General features: G+C 40.8%; 1 protein-coding gene across 8 annotated transcripts in view; it reads left to right on the top strand.

Annotated features, from left to right (window-relative positions):
- The window catches only part of C9H11orf65 (chromosome 9 C11orf65 homolog), a 136,613-nt gene that overhangs the window by 24,317 nt on the left and 90,812 nt on the right, over positions 1 to 21,484 (top strand). For all 8 annotated transcript variants that reach the window (XM_054441544.2, XM_054441539.2, XM_054441540.2 and 5 more), the window contains one exon: positions 10,692 to 10,784. In XM_054441544.2, the coding sequence (XP_054297519.1) occupies positions 10,692 to 10,784 (93 nt within the window). The remainder of the gene's footprint in view (positions 1 to 10,691; positions 10,785 to 21,484) is intronic.

The following is a 21,484-nucleotide window of genomic DNA, read 5'->3' as shown; positions in this document are numbered from 1 at the left end:
GACCCGACCTTTCTCTCTGGCTGCCCTTAATATTTTTTCCTTCATTTCAACTTTGGTGAATCTGACAATTATTTGTCTTGGGGTTGCTCTTCTCGAAGAGTATCTTTGTGGCATTCTCTGTATTTCCTGAATTTGAATGTTGGCCTGTTTTGCTAGGTTGGGGAAGTTCTCCTGGATAATATTCTTAAGAGTGTTTTCCAACTTGATTCCATTCTCCCCATCACTTTCAGGTACACCAATCAGACATAGGTTTGGTCTTTTCACATAGTCCCATATTTCTTAGAGGCTTTGTTCGTTCTTTGTACTCTTTTTTCTCTAAACTTCTCTTCTCACTTCATTTCATTCATTTGATCGTCAATCACTGATACCCTTTCTTCCACTTGATCAAATCGGGTACTGAAGCTTATGGATGCATCACATAGTTCTCTTGCCATGGTTTTCAGCTCCTTCAAGTCATTTAAGGTCTTCTCTACACTGTTTATTCTAGTTAACCATTCATCTAATCTTTTTTCAAGGTTTTTAGCTTCTTTGTGATAGGTTCGAACATCCTCCTTTAGCTCGGAGAAGTTTGTTATTACCAGTCATCTGAAGCCTTCTTCTCTCAACTCATCAAAGTCATTTTCCATCCAGCTTTGTTCTGTTGCTGGCGAGGAGCTGCATTCCTTTGGAGGAGAAGAGGCATTCTGATTTTTAGAATTTTCAGCTTTTGTGTTCTGGTTTCTCCCCATCTTTGTGGTTTTCTCTACCTTTGGTCTTTTATGATGGTGACGTACAGATGGGATTTTGGTGTGGATGTCCTTTCTGTTTGTTAGTTTTCCTTCTAATAGTCAGGACCCTCAGCTGCAGGTCTGTTGGACTTTGCTGGAAGTCCCCTCCAGACCTTGTTTGCCTGGGTATTACCAGTGGAGGCTGCAGAAGAGCAAATATTGCAGAACGGCAAATGTTGCTGCCTAATCCTTCCTCCGGAAGCTTCGTCTCAGAGGGGCACCTGGCCGTATGAGGTGTCAGTCTGCCCCTACTGGGGGGTGCCTCCCAGTTAGGCTACTTGGGGGTCAGGGACCCACTTGAGGAGGCAGTCTGTCCATTCTCATATCTCAAACTCCATGCTGGGAGAACAACTACTCTTTTCAAAGCTGTCAGACAGGGACGTTTAAGTCTGCAGAAGTTTCTGCTGCCTTTTGTTCAGCTATGCCCTGCCCCCAGAGGTGGAGTCTACAGAGGCAGGCAGGCCTCCTTGAGCTGTAGCGGGCTCCACCCAATTCGAGCTTCCTGGCTGCTTTGTTTACCTACTCAAGCCTCAGCAATGGCAGACGCCCCTCCCCCAGCCTCGCTGCCACCTTGCAATTCAATCTCAGACTGCTGTGCTAGCAGTGAGCAAGGTTCCGTGGGTGTGGGACCCTCTGAGCCAGGCGCAGGATATAATCTCCTGGTGTGCTGTTTGCTAAGACCATTGGAAAAGCACAGTATTAGGGTGGGAGTGCCCTAATTTTCCAGGTACCGTCTGTCACGGCTCCCCTTGGCTAGGAAAGGGAATTCCCCAACCCCTTGCACTTCCTGGGTGAGGCGATGCGTCGCCCTGCTTTGGCTCATGCTCCATGGGCTACACCCACTGTCTGACAAGCCCCAGTGAGGTGAACCCGGTACCTCACTTGGAAATGCAGAAATCACCTGTCTTCTGTGTTGCTCACGCTGGGAGCTATAGACTGGAGCTGTTCCTATTTGGCCATCTTGGAACCTCCTCTTCCTATTGGTCAATATTTTCCCTTTCATCTAGGCTATTTTAGTAACTTGCTTTACCATTAAAACCACTAAAATAGGACATGACGTTGTGGAACCTCTTAGTCTAGGTCATAAAAAGCATTGCAGCGTCCAAGTCTGTGTCCTGAAATGTTCATTCTGAGTGAGAACAGCCACCGTGTAGGAAGGATAACTGCCCTGAAACTGCCATGCTGAAGTAATCCCAGGCTAGCCTCATGGAGAGGTTGCCTCCAGAGATTGATGATTGACTATCCTGTTTTAACAGATATTACAGCCCACTTAACCAGATATGTAAGTGAAAAGGCCATTTTTTATATTCCATGCTCAATAAATGTAATAAGGAAAAGAACCAAGAGACCTAGCTGACAGCTAGAATTGAGGTCCCTGACATTGGGCCCCACTTGAGCCATCCCAGCCATTTCTACTGTTCATGTCATCCCCGCTGAAGCCTCAGTCATTGTGGAGATGAGACAAGACTTCCCTACTATTCCCTACCAGAATTCATAACCCATAATTATGAGCATAATAAAATGGTGGTTGTTTTTACACTACTAAGTTTTGAGGTACTTTACTACACAGCAATAGATGATTAGAACAGCTATATATTCTTTTAGAGGGTTAAGCTAGAAAGGGCAAAGTTACAATATTTGCCCTTGATTAGTTAGTCTCTACCTTAAGTTAGGACTTTTACCCTTTTCAGAACAATGTAAGAATCTCATAACATGTTAACTCACTTTAGCCTCTTCACCTTTGTCCTGTGATTTCCAGATATTTCACTTACACTTTTGTTTTAAATACCAGAAGACATTATTATTCTTGTTTTAAACAGCCAGTGTTCACTTTTTTATTGTAGTAAAATATTCATAACATAAAATTTACCAGTTTAACCATTTTTAGGTGTATAACTCAATTACATTAAGTATATTCATAATGTTGTGCACCCATCACCACTATCCATTTCCACAGCTTTTTCATCATCCCAAACAAAACCTCATGTACCCATTAAACAAAAACCTCCTAACCACTAGACCCCAATTATCTCTATTCTACTTTGTGTCTCTGTGAATTTTCCTATTTTAGGTACCTCATTTAAGTGGATTTGTCTTTTTGTATCTGGCTTATTTTACTCAACATAACATTTTCAATGTTTTTCCAATTTATAGCATGTATCAGAATTTCATTCCTAAGGTTGGATAATATTCCATTATATATCTATATGCTACATTGTATTTATCCATTCATCTGTTAATGGACATTTGGGCTATTTCCACTTTTTGGTTACTATGAATAATGCTGCTAAGAAATTGATGTAAAAGTATCTGTTTGAGCCATTGCTTTCTTTTGGGTATATGTCTAGAAGTGGAATTGCTGGATTATGTTGCAATTCTATGTTTGACTTTGTGAGGAACTGCCAAACTTTACCACAGTTGCTGTACCATTTTACATTCCCACCAGCAATGCACAAGGTTTCCAATTTCTCTATATCCTTGCCAATACTTGCTATTTTCAAGTTTTTTGGTAATAGCCATTCTAATGGATGTTAAGTGGTATCTCATTGCAGTTTTGATTTACGTTTCCCTTATGACTAGTGATATTGATCATCTTTTCTGTCATTATTGACTACTTGTAAGTCTTCTTTGGAGAAATATATATTCAAGACCTTTGCCCATTTTTACATTGAGTTGTTTTGCATTTGTTGTTGAGATGTAGGAGTTCTTTATCTTTCGAAGATCTGCTTTGCAAATATTTTCTCCCATTTTGTGGATTGCCCTTTTACTCTCTTGATAGTGTCCTTTGATGCACAAAAAGTTTTAATTTTTTTTTTTTTAGATGGAGTCTTGCTCTGTCACCCAGGCTGGAGTGCAGTGGCACAGTCTCGGTTCACTGCAACCTCTGCCTCCTGGGTTCAAATGCTTCTTCTGCCTCAGCCTCCCGAGTAGCTGGGACTACAGGCTACCATCACCATGGCTGGCTAATTTTTGTATTTTTAGTAGAAACAGGGTTTCACTGTGTTGGCCAGACTGGTCTCAAACTCCTGACCTCAAGTGATCTGCCCGCCTTGGCCTCCCAAAGTGCTAGGATTACAAGCGTGAGCCACTGCACCCAGTCTGATTTTTATGTAGTCCAGTTTATCTTTTTGTTCATTTTGTTTCTTGTGCTTTTGGTGTTATATCCAAGAAATCATTACCAAATCCAATGTCATGAAGCTTTCCCCCATATTTTCTTCTAGGAGTTTTATGGCTTTAACTCTTATATTTGGATCTTTGATTTTTTTTTTTTCCAGACAGAGTCTTCCTTTGTTGCCCAAGCTGGAGTGCAGTGGCTCAATCTCAGCTCAGTGCAAACTCTGCCTCCCAGGTTCGAGGGATTCTTTTGCCTCAGCCTACCGAGTAGCTGGGACTACAGGAGTGCACCACATGCCCAGCTAATTTTTGTATTTTTAGTGGAGACAGGGTTTCACCACATTGGCCAGGCTAGTCTCAAACTCCTGACCTCAAGTGATCTGTCCATCTCGGCCTCCCAAATTGCTGAAATTATAGGCGTGAGCCACTGCATGCCACCTAGATCTTTGATCCATTTTGACTTAATGTTGCATATGGTGTAAATTAAGGACCCAATTTCATTATTTTTCATGTGGGTATATAATTGTCACAGATACATTTGTTGAAAATACTGTCCTCTTCATTGAATGGTTTTGAAACCCTTATCAAAAATGAGTTGATGACATATATATGAGTCTATTTGGAGGCTCTCTATGCTATTCCATTGGCCTATATGTCCTTAGGCCAGTACTGAACTGTTTTGATTATTGTAGCTTTAGTAAGGTTTGGAATTAGGAAGTATGGCTCTTCCAACTCACACTTTTTCACTTATTTTATTCTTTTTCAAGACTGTTTAGCTATTCAGGGTCCCTTGTGTTCCACATAGATTTTAGGATGGGCTTTTCTATTTTTTCAAAAAATGCCATGCCATTGGGATTTTGGATAGTGATTACATTGAATCTGTACATTGCTTTGGGTAATACTGTCATCTTAACAATACTAAGGCTTCCAATCCGTGAATGTGGGGTGTTTTTCCATTTACTTATGTTTTGTTTAATTTCCTTATCTTTTTTTTAGACTGAGTCTCACTCTGTCACCAGGCTGGAGTGCAGTGGCACTATCTCAGCTCACTGCAACCTCTGCCTCTGCCTCCTGGATTCAAGCGATTCTCCTGCCTCAACCTCCCAAGTAGCTGGGACTACAGACATGCGCCACCATGCCCAGCTAATTTTTGTATGTTTAGTAGAGACGGGGTTTCACCATGTTGGCCAGGATGGTCTCGATCTCTTGACCTCATGATCTGCCCGCCTCAGCCTCCCAAAGTGCTGGGATTACAGGCGTGAGCCACTGCGCCCGGCCTTCAGTATCTCTTTTTGTCTATCCAGATACAAACCATTTCCAGAGCCCTTCATTTCTTCCTATAGCCTTATTTGCTTCCTTATGGTATTAATTTTCTGCCAACTCAAGAATTCTCTGTAGTTTGGTTTTGTTTTTGAGAGGCAGGTTCTTGCTCTGTCACCAAGGCTGGAGTGCAGTGGTGCAATCATAGCTCAATGTAGCCTCGAATTCCTGAGCTCAAGTGATCCTCCTACCTCAAGCTACTGAGTAGCTAGGACTTCAGGTGTGCATCACCACACCTAGATAATTTTTAAAATTTTGTCCACCCCCCCCCCTTTTTTTTTTTTTTTATTTTTGTCGTAATGGGTTCTTACTATGTTGACCTGGTGGGTCTCAAACTCCTGGCCTCAAGTGATCTTCCCATGTCAGCCTCCAAAAATTCTGGAACTATAGATGTGTCTGTAGTATTTCTTATAAGATTTCTTAGATGCCAGACCTCCTGTGAAAAATCCCTTCAGCTTTTGTTTGTCTGAAAACATATTTATTTCCTTTTTATTTTCAAAGAATATTATCACATTTCATAGAAATCTAGACTGGCATCTTATTGGGATTTTCTCCCCTCAGCACTCAGATGGCATTCCATTCTATCTGTCTCCCATAGTTTCTATTAAAAAGTCAATAAATAGTGTTACTGTTTCTACTCTGAAAGTAATGTGGTATTTATTTTCTGGCTGCTTTTAAATTGCGTCTTTGGGTTTTAGCAGGTTGATTATGATGTGTCTATATGTCATTTTCTTTGTATTTATCCTTGTTTGGTCAAGTTGACAATAGAATAACCCAGCAGAGTCTACCCCTTGTCACCTTGGCATCCATACAAATCCCTTTTAACCATATTTAACTTCCAAATAGAATCAAAACCGTGCTTCCACCTAACATTCCTCATACAGGCCAAAGCATATTCACAACCTTCCCAAAAGTACCTTTATCCCTTTTTGGATCATTTTTATTCCTCTTTTTGCTGAACCATACTCTACCTATGATATCTTATACTTTAAATACCAGGTGGAAGGTTAAGTACTTGTATTAATTTCCTAATGCTGCTGTAAAAATTGCCACAAAGTTAGTGCTTTAAACCACAAAAATGTATTATCTTACAGTTCTGGAGGTCAGAAGTCTGAAATGGGCTTCACTGGGCTAAAATCAAGCGTCAGCAGGGCTTGTGTTCTCTCTGGAGACTCTAGGGAAGAATTTCCTGCCTTTTCCTCCTTCTAGAAGTTGCCCACATCCTTGGCTCATGGCGCCCTTCTATTTTCTTTCTTTTTTTTTTTTTTCCTCCTAAAATCCTTTCCTGGAGCAACCCCTGTCTATTTTCAAAGCCAGCAATGACCTGTCAAGTCTTTCCCTCATCACACCACTCTTGCTGACTCTTCTATGTCCTTTATATGGACCCTTGCAATTACCTTGGGCCAATGAGGATAATTTCCCTGTGTCAAAGTCAGCTGATAAGCAACCTTAGTTCCAAATGCAATCTTAATTCACCCTCTCCATGTAACAGCATATTTACACATTACAGATTACAGGGATTAGATGTGAACATCTTTTGTTAGGGAGCGTTATGCTGCCTACCACACTATAATTAACACACTTTACATTTGTTTTAGGGGAATGGGAGCAGGAGAAAACAAAAGAAAAAAATGGCTAATATTTATGTGCAGATATATAGAAGAAATACTTATAGATACTACCTGTTTCTGCAGCTAATTATGGGAATCATAGCTGGTATTTTTAACTTTTTTCTTCCACTAGCTATTTCATATTCTCTCTTTTTTTCAGCAAGCACTTCAGCTGGTTGTGGTTCCTTGCTCAGGGGTGGAGGAAGGGAATGACGCAAAACTTCATTCCTAAAGGGGCTAGACCTTTAACAATTCTGCCTGTTTGGGATTGTTATAATTTTCCACTAACTTTTCTTACAGAATATGGTATTACTAAAAAACACCCAAAAGTTCTCCTGAATTCTAGACATCTTCCTTAATTTCTACTGGTAGTAATAGCTCATTTTCTCCTAAGAATTGGGATTAATCACCCCAGCCAGTATGGTAATTGTCTTTTTTTTTTTTTTTTTTTTGCATGTTGGTTTATTGATATGAGGAGAACAAGATGGTCAGGTGGCAGTATCAGTTTCTATTTTAATATTGGTATGTACTTCGGTGGAAACGTTCTTCCTGTGGAAACTAAGACCATTATATCTGCAGAGCACAAAGGTACAAAGAAGGACAGGAAGCAAAATTTTCACTAGTGGATCATTAAAGATAATATTGAGAGGGAGCCACTTCCATTTCTACCGCTTAATTCCCAAATTCATGAATGCTGGCTATGTAAGAAATAGCACCATATTCATTCAGAGCATCTACTACAACATAGAGGATGTCGTCCTAGTCTGAAAAGTGTTATCACTGAACTCTAAATTGCAACTGAGTCTTTAAAATGCCATTCCACTATTCTATCAGGCCAGTTACTTCAGGGTGATTGGGAACAGGTAAGATTTATGAATTTCATAAGCATGGGCCTATTGGTGTGCTACACTTGTTGTGAACCAAGTTCTCTAATCAGGAGCAATGCTGTGTGGAATACCATGACAGTGAATAAAGCATTTTCAAAGTACACAGAAGGTTTTTGTGGAAGCACTGTGCACATGGAAGGATCAGATGTCAATTCCAGTGAGAAAAGAAGTGTTGCCCCTTCCATAATGGAAGTATTCCAAATAATCAATTTGTCTCAAGGAAGCTAGGTAGTTCCCCCAAGGAATTATGCCATATCAGGGGCTCAGTGTTAGTCTCTGTGTTGGCAAGTTGGACTCTCTCAGTGGTGGCAGTAGCCAGATCTAGTGGGTAGAAATTCATGTTGCTGAGCCTATGAATAACGTCCATTCCTTTTTTTTTTTTTTTTTTGACACAGAGTCTCCCTCTGTCGCCCAGGCTGGAGTGCAGTGGCACCATTTCGGCTCACTGCAACCTCCGCTTGCCAGGTTCAAGCGATTCTCCTGCCTCAGCCTCCTGAGTAGCTGGGATTACAGGCACACACCACCATGCCCAGCTAATTTTTGTATTTTTAGTAGAGACAGGGTTTCACCATGTTGGCCAGGCTGATCTCGAACCCCTGACCTCAAGTGATCCACCCGCCTCGGCCTCCCAAAGTGCTGGGATTATAGCTGTGAGCCACCACACCCGAACATAACCTCCATTCCTACTGCTATGACCACTTTGTTCATGAGCACATAGTGCAAGGATAGCAGTGGCTGGGGGGAAAGGCTGACTGATTCCAAGGAATGAGTCATCTTGCTCACCTGATTATTAAGATTCTTCTCTGTTGAGATTGTTCTTTGGTGAGCATTCACATAGGACACAAGCATCTTCTCACTTGGTGCCCATCTGGAGAAGTCTGCACATACCTCTTCCCCAGCCCACTTGTCACCAATTTTCTAACCATGTTCTTTCCAAATCCCTGACCATCCAGTCAAACCATCAGTCACCATCCGTCTGTAGATCTATACTTCTGGCCATCTTTTCTTCCAGGCACAATATACAACCAGGTATGCTACTTGAGGTTCTGTCCCAGTGGAAGGATTTCCCTTCCCCTGTGTACTGCAAGTGAAGATGTAATGCATATGGAACTTCCTGTGAGTCCCACCTTTTACTTGACCCGCTTAGGGGCCAAGCCTAACAAGCCCTGTTAGGACTTGAGTTTGACCAATGGAATGCAGAATAAATGTTGCTGTGACTTCCAAGATAAGGCCTTAAAAAACCTTGTAACTTCCACTTTCTGTCTTTGGTACTTCTTTTGTTTTGTTTTGTTTTGAGACAGAGTCTCGCTCTGTCGCCCAGGCTGGAGTGCAGTGGCGTGATCTCTGCTCACTGCAAGTTCCGCCTCCTGGGTTCACACCATCCTCCTGCCTCAGCCTCCCGAGTAGCTGGGACTGCAGGCGCCCGCCACCACGCCCAACTAATTTTTTTTGTATTTTTAGTAGAGACGGGGTTTCACCGTGTTAGCCAGGATGGTCTCGATCTCCTGACCTTGTGATCCCACCCACCTCGGCCTCCCAAAGTGCTGGGATTATAGGTGTGAGCCACTGAGCCTGGCATTTTTTTTTTTTTTTTTTTTTTTTAATGCCTCGACCTTCCAAAGTGCTGGGATTACAGGCATGAGCCATTGCACCCAATCTCTCTTTGGTACTTTAAAACCTCCGTACTATGAAGAAGCTCAAACTGAAGGTCTGTGTGGAAAGAGAGGCCCAGCTATCCTAGATATTCCAAAAATTTCAGCTGAAGACCCTCATATGTGGGTGAGGCCGTATTAAATCACCCAACTCCAGCTGATCTGGCAGCTGACTAAGGCCAAATGTATGAGTCCAACCAAGACCAGCAGAACTCCCCTGTCAACCCACAGGAAGAGAGAAATAATAAATGGTTGTTGCTCTAAGCCACTAAGTTTTAGGGTGGTTTGTTATGTATTAGTAGACAACTGATATAGTAACCACCTATTTACAAGATACTATTCAGATTTTAAACCATAATAAGTATTTCTTGATACTCAGTTTGGAGTTTTATTTGGGGAAAATTGTATCTTCCTTTCAGAAAGAATACTATTAGTATAGACATGGGCTGTACCATCTTCCATAGGCAATTGTAGTGGGGCTTTAGATTGTTATATTGGTACTATGGGTTACTTAAATTTGAATTTATTTTATTTGCTTTAACATAAGCAAATGGGGAGTGGGGTGTTTACCAAGAGTTATTAAAGCATTTTTAGGGAGATGGGGCTTGAGGGGAGAGTTACTAAAGAAATAATTTTCCAAGATGGACTAATTGGTAGGGATTGTTTAGCTAAATTTGCACTAATGTGAAAAATAGATAAACACTCAATAAATATTAATCGTTGTTACCATTACAGAATCCTGTAATAAATCAGTGGAATTACTATAGGAATAAGGAGGATTCTGCAATGGTAACAATGGCTAATATTTATTGAATGTTTTCTTTTGTCAGAAAGCTTTACATGCTCTACAAATATTAATTCATTTATTTCTCACCAAAGCTATATGAGATGGCTACTATGATTCTCACTTTATAGTTGAAGAAACTGAGTGCAAAGAGGTTAAGCAACTTGTCGAGAGTCACAGCTGCTAAATACTAACAGCTGAACCCAGGCAAGAGTGTCCGATACTCAGTGGTTCTTAATCAGTAGTCTGTATTTTGGTTTTTTTCTAGATTACTCTGGAAAGTACACTGAGATGACTTTACCAAAGTTTGGGATATTACATTTATAGTTGGTAGTGATGCAATTACAAATTTAAGAATAAAACTCTTTGTGAGAATTATACTAATATTACTAGGGTTATCAAAGCAAACCCTGAGTGCATAATATTTCTAAAATCTAGTGTGGATACATAAAATCTATTTTATGGTACTTTATTCATTTTTGCCCTGATTAGACAAAAAGCTAAGTAGAAATAGAAATTCCAGTTTTGATCATAAAATCTTGTGTTTGAACCTTTAGAATGTCGCTATATTTCAACACTTCAAAAGTCTGATTGATTTAAGAAGACAAGGAGAACCACGTCAGATAGTGAAATATATTAATCCCAAAGAGGTAAGGACATTACTTATTGATATAGCATCCTATATTTTTCCTTAAAATGTGATTACTTTATGAATTCAGTGTGCTCATCATATTTGTTTCTTTTTAAAACTTTTTATTAAAGTATTACACATATGTTGAAAGTTCATAAAACATAAATATATAGCTCAATGAATCATCACAAAGCAAACACCTATGTAACCATCACCCAGATCAATGTTTTCATACTCCAAATCACTCCCTTCGGGTACCCTACAAATCATTGCCAACTCCCTTCTTCCAAAAGGTAACCACTATTTTATATTCTAACATAATACTTTAATTTCCTGTTTTTGAACTGTATATAAATAGAATCCTATAGTATGCTTTGGGGTATATATTTGTTCATCCAACAATACATTTATGTAGCTAAAATTCATTCATTTTTAATTAATAGGCATTATTCTCTTTTATGAATATATTGCTATTTATTCATTCTACAGTTGATTGACCTTTGTATTTTTTCTAGTTTGGGGCTATTTTAATAACTGTTTCTGGGAATTTTCATATCTCCTCATGGATAAGTGTACACATTTTTTTTTTGTTTATACTACACCTAGAAATGGAATTGCTGAGCAACAAATTATCCTTATCACAACTCTGGATAATCTGGAGATAATGCCAGATTATTTCCCAAAGCTATTGTACTAATTTATATTTGCACTAGCAATCTTTGGTATTCTTAGTGCTTTTCATTCTCACCAATACATAATATTGTCAGTTTGTAATTTGTATTTCCCTGATACTTTTGTGATGTGGAAAGTGCTTATTCAAGTCTCCTCTGTGTGTGTGTGCGTGTGTGTGTGTGTGTGTGTGTTCCCTATCCTTATGGGTTTTGGGGGTTTTTTTGTTTTATTTATTTATTTTTTTTAAGACAGGGTCTCACTCTGTCACCCAGGCTAGAGTGCAGTGGCACGATCAGGGCTCACTGCAGCCTCAACCTCCTGGACTCAAGCAATCCTCCTGCTTCAGCCCCATGAATAACTGGGACTATAGGTGCATGCCACCACGTCCAGCTAATTTTTTGTATTTTCAGTAGAGACAGGGTTTTGCCATGTTGCCCAAGCTGGTCTTGAACTCCTGGACTCAAGTGATCTGCCCACCTTGGCCTTCCAAAGTGCTGGGATTACAGGTGTAAACCACTGTACCCCTTATTGGTCTTTTAAAAATCAGTTCTTTGTATTTTTTTTAAACTACTTCTTTCTTCTCAATTTACTTTTTGTGGCAAAGTACACATAATATAAAATTTACTATCTTAACAATTTTTAAGAATACAGTTCAGGCCAGGCGCAGTGGCTCACGCCTGTAATTCCAGCACTTTGGGAGGCTGAGGCGGGTGGATCGTGAGGTCAGGAGATCGAGACCATCCTGGCTAACATGGCGAAACCCCGTCTCTACTAAAACACACACACACACACACACACACACACAAAATTAGCCGGGCGTGGTGGCAGGCACCTGTAGTCCCAGCTACTTGGGAGGCTGAGGCAGGAGAATGGCGTGAACATGGGAGGCGGAGCTTGCAGTGAGCAGAGATCACGCACCACTGCACTCCAGCCTGGGCAACAGAGCGAGACTGTCTCAAAAAAAAAAAAAAAAAAAAAAAAAGAATATAGTTCAGTAGTACTAAACACATTTATAATGTGTGTAACCATCACCAACCATCACCACCACCCATCTCCATAAATCTTTTCATCTTACAAAACCAAAACTCTATCCTCATTAAACAGTAACTCCTTATTTTCCCTTCTACCTATTTCCCAGCAACTACCATTCTATCTCCTGTCCCTATGAATTTGACTAATTACCTCATAGGAGTGGAATTATACAGTACTTGTCTTTTTGTGATAGGCTTATGTCACTTAGCACAGTGTCCTCAAGATTCACCCATGTAATAGTTTATTGCAGGATTTCTTTCCTTTCTTAAGGCTGAATAATATTCCATTGTGTGTATATACTACATTGTACTTGTTCACTCGTCCACTGATGGACACTTGGGTTGCTTCCATGTTTTAGCTATTATGAATAATGCTTCTATAAATGGTTATATAAATATCTCTTTGAGACCCTTCTTTTAATTCTTTTGGGTGTATATCCAGAAGTGGAATTGCTGGATCATATGGTAATTCCATTTTTAAGTTTTTTAGGAACAACCATACTGTTTTCCTCACCATTTTGTACTCTCACCAGTAATGCACAAGGGTTATATATTCTTTATAGAAGCCCTTTGTCAGTTATCTGTTACATGCATGTAACAGATATGTTACATGCATGTTACAGTCATGTGTTACATGCATCTTTTTTTCACTCTATGGCTTGTCACTCTCTTAATGGAGTCTTTCCTTTGATTTTTTATTATAAAAAATGTCAAATATATGCAAAAGGAGAAAGAGTAAAGTCATAAGCCACCATGTACCCATCATCTAGCTTCAACAGTTAGCAAGTCATAACCAATCTTGTTTCATCTATACCTCTACCCACTTTCTACAACCTCTAGGTTATTTTGAAGCAGTGGTGTCTTTTGATGAATAAAGTTCTTAATTTTAATGTAGTTCAATTTATCAATATTTTCCTATGTGGTTGGTGCCTTTTTAATTTGTTTTTTTCTTTTTTCTTTTTCTTTTTTTGAGACAGGGTCTCGTTCTGTCTCCCAGGCTGGAGCACAGTGGTGTGATCACAGTTCACTGCAGCCTCAACCTCCTGGGCCCAAGCGATCCTCCCACCTCAGCCTCACAAGTAGCTGGAGCAACAGGCACATGCCGCCATGCCCAGCTAATTTTTTCATTTTTTGTAGAGATGGGGTCTCCCTAGGTTGCGCAGGCTGGTCTCAAACTCCTGGGCTCAAGCAATCCTTATGCCTTGGCCTCCCAATGTGCTGGGAGAACAGGCATGAGCCACTACATCAAGCTGGTGTTTTTTGTTTTGTTTTGTTTTTTGGTATTTTTGTTTGTTTGTTAATACTTTTAAGTTCTGAGATACATGTGCAGAACATGCAGGTTTGTTACATAGGTATACACGTACCATGGTGATTTGCTGCACCCATCAACCTGTCATCTACATTAGGTATTTCTCCTAATGCTATCCCTCCTCTAGCCCCCCGACCCCTCTACAGACCCAAGTATGTGATGTTCCCCTCCCTGTGTCCATGTGTTCTCATTGTTCAACTCCCACTTATGAGTGAGAATGTGCGGTGTCTGGTTTTCTGTTCTTGTGTTAGTTTGCTGAGAATGATGGTTTCCAGCTTCATCCATGTCCCTGCAAAGGACATGAACACATCCTTTTTTATGGCTGCATAGTATTCCATGGTGTATATGGGGCACATTTCCTTTATCCAGTCTGTCATTGATGGGCATTTGGGTTGGTTCCAAGTCTTTGCTATTGTGAACAGTGCTCCAATAAACATACGCGTGCATGTGTCTTTATAGTAGAATGATTTATAATCCTTTGGATATTTACCCAGTAATGGAGTTGCTGGGTCAAATGGTACTTCTGGTTCTGGATCCTTGAGGAATTGTCACTGTCTTCCACAATTGGTAGAACTAATTTACACTCCCACCAACAGTGTAAAAGCTTTCCTGTTTCTCCACATCCTCTCCAGCATCTATTCTTTCCTGACTTTTTAATGATTGCCATTCTAACTGGCGTGAGATGGTATCTCATTTTGGTTTTGATTTGCATTTCTCTAATGACCAGTGATGATGAACTTTTTAAAATATGTTTGTTGATCACATAATTGTCTTCTTTTGAGAAGCATCTGTTCATATCCTTCACCCCCTTTTTGATGGGGTTGTTTTTTTCTTGTAAATTTGTTTAAGTTCCTTATAGATTCTGGATATTAGCCCTTTGTCAGATGGATAGATTGCAAAAATTTTCTCCCATTCTGTAGGTTGCCTGTTCATTCTGATGATAGTTTCTTTTGCTGTGCAGAAGCTCTTTAGTTTAATTAGATCCCATTTGTCACTTTTGGCTTTTATTGCCATTGCTTTTGGTGTTTTAATCATGAAGTCTTTGCCCATGCCTAGGTCCTGAATGGTATTGCCTAGGTTTTCTTCTAGGATTTTTATGGTTTTAGGTCTTACATTTAAGTCTTTAATCCATCTAGAGTTAATTTTTGTATAAGGTGTAAGGAAGGGGTCCAGTTTTAGTTTTCTGCATATGGCTAGCCATTTTTCCCAACACTATTTATTAAACAGGAAATCTTTTCCCCATTTCTTGTTTTTGTCAGGTTTGTGAAAGATGAGATGGTGTCAAAGATGTGCTTGTTTTTGTCAGGTTTGTCAAGGATGAGATGTGTGGTGGTATTTCTGAGGCCTCTGTTCTGTTCCATTGTTCTATATATCTGTTTTGGTACCAGTACCATGCTGTTTTGGTTACTGTGGCCTTGTAGTATAGTTTGAAGTCAGGTAGCATGATGCCTCCAACTTTGTTCTTTTGCTTAGGATTGTCTTGGCTATACGGGCTCTTTTTTGGTTCCATGTGAAATTTAAAGTAGTTTTTTCTAATTCTATGAGGAAAGTCAATGGTAGCTTGATGGGGATAGCATAGAATCTATAAATTACTTTGGGCAGTATGGCCATTTTCACAGTATTGATTCTTCCTATTCATGAGCATGGAATGTTTTTGCATTTGTTTGTGTCCTGTCTTATTTCCTTGAGCAGTGGTTTGTAGTTCTCCTTGAAGAGGTCCTTCATATCCCTTGTGAGTTGTATTCCTAGGTATTTTATTCTCTTTGTAGCAGTTGTGAATGGGAGTTAACTCATTTGGGTCTTGTTTGCCTATTATTGGTGTATAGGAATGCTTGTGATTTTTGCAGATTGATTGTGTGTCCTGAGATTTTGCTGAAGTTGCTTATCAGCTTAAGAAGATTTGGGGCTGAGACAATGGAGTTTTATAAATATACAATCATGTCATCTGCAAACAGAGACAATTTGACTTCCTCTCTTCCTATTTCAATACTCTTTATTTTTTTCTCTTGCCTGATTGCCCTGGCCAGAACTTCCAATACTATGTTGAAAAGGAGTGATGAGAGAAGGCATCCTTGTCTTATACTGGTTTTCAAAGGGAATACATCCAGCTTTTGCCCATTCAGTATGGTATTGGCTGTGGGTTTGTCATAAATAGCTCTTATTATTTTGAGATACGTTCCATGAATACCTAGTTTATTGAAAGTTTTTAGCACAAAGGAGTGTTGAATTTTATCAAAGGCCTTTTCTGCATCTATTGAGATAGTCACGTGGTTTTTGTAATTGGTTCTGTTTATGTGATGGATTACATTTATTGATTTGTGTATGTTGAACCAGCCTTGCATCCCAGGAATGAAGCCGACTTGATCGTGGTGGATACGCTTTTTGATGTGCTGCTGGATTCGGATTGCCAGTATTTTATGGAGGATTTTCACATTGATGTTCATCAGGTATATTGGCCTGAAATTTTCTTCTTTTGTTGTGTCTCTGCCAGGGTTTGGTATCAGGATGATGCTGGCCTCATAAAATGAGTTAGGGAGTAATCCCTCTTTTTCTATTGATTGGAATAGTTTCAGAAGGAATGGCACCAGCTCCTTTTTGTACCTCTGGTAGAATTCAGCCGTGAATCCGTCTGGTCCTGGGATTTTTTTGGTTGGTAGCCTATTAATTACTGCCTCAATTTCAGAACTTGTTATTGGTCTATCAGGGATTCGACTTCTTCCTGGTTTAGTCTTGGGAGGATGTATGTGTCCAGGAATTTATCCATTTCTTCTAGATTTTCTAGTTTATTTGCATAGAGGTGTATATAGTATTCTCTGATGATAGTTTGTATTTCTCTGGGATCAGTGGTGATATCATCTTTATCATTTTTTATTGTATCTATTTGATTCTTCTCTCTTCTTTGTTAGTCTGGCTAGTGGTCTATTTTGTTAATCTTTTCCAAAAAACAGCTCCTGGATTCACTGATTTTTTGCAGGTTTTTTTGTGTCTTATCTCCTTCAGTTCTGCTCTGATCGTAGATATTTCTTGTCTTCTGCTAGCTTTTGAATGTGTTTGCTCTTGCTTCTCTAGTTCTTTTAATTGTGATGTTAGGGTGTCAATTTTAGATCTTTCCTGCTTTCTCCTATGGCCATTTAGTGCTATAAATTTCCCTCTAAACAGTGCTTTAGCTGTTTCCTGGGAATTCTGGTATGTTGTGTCTTTGTTCTCATTGGTTTCAAATAACTTATTTATTTCTGCCTTCATTTCATTATTTATCCAGTAGTCATTCAGGAGCAGGTTGTTAAGGTTCCATGTAGTTGTGCAGTTTTGAGTGAGTTTTAAAATCCTGAGTTCTAATTTGATTGCACTGTGGTTTGAGAGACTGGTAGGATTTCCATTCTTTTGCATTTGCTGAGGAGCGTTTACTTCCAATTATGTGGTCAATTTAGAATAAGTGCGATGTGATGCTGAGAAGAATGTATCTTTTGTTGCTTTGGGGTGGAGAGTTCTGTAGATGTCTATTAGGTCTGCTTGGTCTAGAGCTGAGTTCAAGTCCTGAATATCCTTGTTAATTTTCTGTCTCGTTGATCTGTCTAATGTTGACAGCGGGGTGTTAAAGTCTCCCATTATTATTGTGTGGGAGTCTAAGTCTCTTTGTAGGTCTCTAAGAACTTGCTTTATGAATCTGAGCGCTCCTGTATTGGGAGAGTGTTTTCCAACTTGGTTCCATTCTCCCCATCACTTTCAGGTATATCAATCAAATGTAGGTTTGGTCTTTTCACATAGTCCCATATTTCTTGGAGGCTTTGTTCACTCCTTTTCATTCTTTTTTCTCTAATCTTGTCTTCATGCTTTATTTCATGAAGTTGATCTTCAATCTCTGATGTCCTTTCTTCCGCTTGATCGATTCGGCTATTGATACTTGTGTATGCTTCACAAAGTTCTTGTGCTGTGTTTTTCAGCTCCATCAGGTCATTTATATTCTTCTCTAAACTGGTTATCCTAGATAGCAATTCCTCTAACCTCTTTTCAAGGTTCTTAGCTTCCTTGCATGGGCTAGAACATGCTCCTTTAGCTCAGAGGAGTTTGTTATCCATCTTCTAAAGCCTACTTCTGTCAATTTATCTAACTCATTCTCCGTCCAGTTTTGTTCCCTTGCTGGCGAGGAGTTGTGATACTTTGAAGGAGAAGAGGTGTTCTGGTTTTTTGGAATTTTCTGCCTTTTAGTGCCTGTTTTTCCTCATCTTTGTGGTTTTCTCTACCTTTGGTCTTTGATGTTGGTGACCTTCAAATGGGGTTTCTGTGTGGATGTCCTTTTTGTTGCTGTTGATGCTATTCCTTTCTGTTTGTTAGTTTTCCTTCTAACAGGCCCCTCTGCTGCACATCTGCTGGAGTCTGTTGGAGTTCCACTCCAGACCCTGTTTGCCTGGGTATCACCAGTGGAGGCTGCAGAACAGCAAAGATTGCTGCCTGTTCCTTCCTCTGGAAGCTTTGTCCCAGAGGGGCACCCGCCAGATGCCAGCCAGAGCTCTCCTGTATGAGGTGTCTGTCAACCCCTGCTGGGAGATGTCTCCCAGTCAGGAGGCATGGGAGTCAGGGACCCACTTGAGGAGGGAATCTGTCCCTTAGCAGAGCTCGAGCACTATGCCGGGAGATATGCTGCTCTTTTCAGAGCTGGCAGGCAGGAACGTTTAAGTCTGCTGAAGCTACACCCACAGCCACCCCTTCCCCCAGGTGCTCTGTGAGGGGAAAACAGCCTACTCTAGCCTCAGTAATTGCAGATGCCCCTCCCCACACCAAACTCCAGCGTCCCAGGTCGATTTCAGACTGTTGTGCTGGCAGCAAAAATTTCAAGCTGGTGGATCTTAGCTTGCTGGGCTCCATGGGGGTGGGATCCGCTGAGCTAGACCACTTGGCTCCCTGGCTTCAGCCCCCTTTCTAGGGGAGTGAATGGGTCTGTCTGGCTGGCGTTCCAGGTGCCACTGGGGTATGAGAAAAAAATTGCAGCTAGCTTGATGTCTGCCCAAAGGGCTGCTCAATTTTGTGCTTGAAACCCAGGGCCTTGTTGGTATAGGCACCCTAGGGAATCTCCTGTTGTGCAGGTTGGGAAGATCATGCGAAAAGCATAGTATCTGGCCAGAATGCACAGCTGGTGCTTTTTATAACCTTTTCCAACTCCAAGGTTATAAAAATATTCTCTTATATTATACAAGATTTATTGATTTGCCTTTTATACTTAGATCTACAGTCCACCTGGGATTGACCTCTGTGTATGGTGTGAGGTACAGGTCAGCATTTTATTTTTTTTTGAGACAGAGTCTTGCTGTGTCGCCCAGGCTGGAGTCCCGTGGTGCGATCTTGGCTCACTGCAACCTCCGCCTCCCAAGTTCAAGTGATTCTCCTGCCTCAGCCTCTTGAGTAGCTGGGACTATAGTTGCCCGCCACCATGCCCTGCTAATTTTTGTATTTTTAGTAGAGACGGGGTTTCACCATGTTAACCAGGATGGTCTCCATCTCCTGACCTCGTGATCCGCCCACCTTGGCCTCCCAAAGTGCTGGGATTACAGTTGTGAGCCACCATGCCAAGCCCAGGTCAACATTCTTATTCTTCCATACAGATATCCAAGTGATTAAACACTATTGAAAATACTGTCCTGTCCCTACTGCTCTGCGGTGCCACCTTTAAAATAATTAAATCAGGTGGCCATTTATGTATTGGTCTGTTCCATTGGTCTATTTTTCTACTGTTGTTGTAACTATTACAGCTTTATAACAATCCTATTAAATGGTAGAGAAGACCTCCAATCTTACAATTTTTTTTCAAGAAAACACTCCAGGCTATTCTTGAATGCTTTTTGTTTCCACATAAATGTTTGAATTAGCTTTTCAATTTCCACACCAAAATAAATCTGTTGGGGAAGTGAAAATTGTAGAGTAAGGAGTTCTAAGAATAAGTGTTGACCAGGCGCAGTGGCTCACGCCTGTAATCCCAGCACTTTGGGAGGCTGAGTCGGGTGGATCATGAGGTCAGGAGTTCAAGACCAGCCTGGCCAACATAGTGAAACCCCGTCTCTACTAAAAACACAAAAATTAGCCAGGCATGGTGGCATGCGCCTGTAGTCCCAGCTACTCGGGAGGTTGAGGCAGGAGAATCGCTTGGACCAGGGAGGCAGAGGTTGCAGTGAGCCGAAATTGTGCCACTGCACACCAACCCGGGTGACAGTATGAGACTTCATCTCAAAAAAAAAGAATAACTGTCAGAATTAGCTTTATTGGAACTCTGGAATCTAATTAAAAACTTAGAGCAACCAGGGGAATGCTTTTAATGGAGAAAAAGGCTACTAAACTTTAAGAAAGCAGGGTGGTGTTTTTGCCTACCTATCAAACATCCCTTGTTGTTCAGCTTGACAGCAGCCGTGGAAACAAAGGCCCCTATTCCTGGTGTGGCCTTTTGGGGCCAGAGTGTAAAATATAGAACTTGTTCTCAAAAATTGTGCTTATGTTTGTGTGTGTGTGTTTGTTTTTGTTTTTGAGATGGAGTCTTGCTCTGTCACCCAGACTAGAGTGCAGTGGCGCGATCTCAGCTCACTGCAACCTTCGCCTCCCAGATTCAAGTGATTCTCCTGCCTCAGCCTCCCAAGTAGTTGGGATTACAGGCGCCACCACCAAGCCTAGCTATTTTTTTTTTGTATTTTTAGTAGAGACAGGGTTTCACCATGTTGGTCAGGCTGGTCTCAAACTCCTGACCTCAAGTGATCCGCTCGCCTCAGCCTCCCAAAGTTCTGGGATTACAGGCGTAAGCTATCGCACCTGGCCTGGTTGTGTATTTTGATCTGTCTGGCAGTTACCCGAGGAACCTGCACAGAGGCTTCCCTTTATTTCACACCTCTCCATGCCATCACAGGGATGGGCCAGCTTACAGGATTTAAAATCATATACAACCTGCAGCCACCTCAGGCAATAGACGGCAGACAAGGCAAGAACAGGCAAACCTAAAAATCTAGGTAGAATGAAGCTGAGGAGAAAGATACATGGAAATGTCTGAACAAATAGAGATTATCAAAAAAGAGAAAGACGACTAGTGCTTGCCAGGTGTTGGGGGCTAGGGTGAAGGAAGTGACTGCTTGACAGATATGGGGTTTCCTTTTGGAGTGGTGAAAATATTGTGGAAGTAGTGGCTGTACAATATGAAAGTACTAAATGTCACTAATGGTTAATTTATGTTGTGTGGATTTTTACCAAAATAAAACATATTTTTAAAGTCTATTGGAATTTTGGCTGGGTGCGGTGGCTCACTCCTGTAATCCCAGCACTTTGGGAGGCTGAGGCAGGAGGATCACTTGAGCTCAGGAGTTTGACACCAGCCAGGGCAACATAGTGAGACCCCATCTCTACAAAATAAAAATAAAAAATTAAAAGTCTATTGGAATGTTGATCGGGATTGTATTGAATATTTAGCTCAATTTGAGGAAAACTGGTATCATGACAATACTGAGAGCTCTAATTCATGAACATTTGTGGGAAATAAGGGATATGCTGCTTAGATCCCTCTTTAAGAAGGATTTACTACCCAATCTCAGGGACTGCAGTCCACAGACAGCCTCCAGCTGTGAGGATCTTCAGTTTCTACCCTAACTGCAAAGAACTGCCTGATGCTAGGTCAACCCTTTCCAGGGAATCCCATGTCCAGTGACTGAGCAGAATGTGGTGGGTGAGGAGATGGGTCTA

This window comes from Pongo pygmaeus, chromosome 9, assembly GCF_028885625.2.
Source record: "Pongo pygmaeus isolate AG05252 chromosome 9, NHGRI_mPonPyg2-v2.0_pri, whole genome shotgun sequence".
Taxonomy (NCBI): Eukaryota; Metazoa; Chordata; class Mammalia; order Primates; family Hominidae; genus Pongo; species Pongo pygmaeus.
This window is presented reverse-complemented; position numbering and strand designations above follow the sequence as displayed.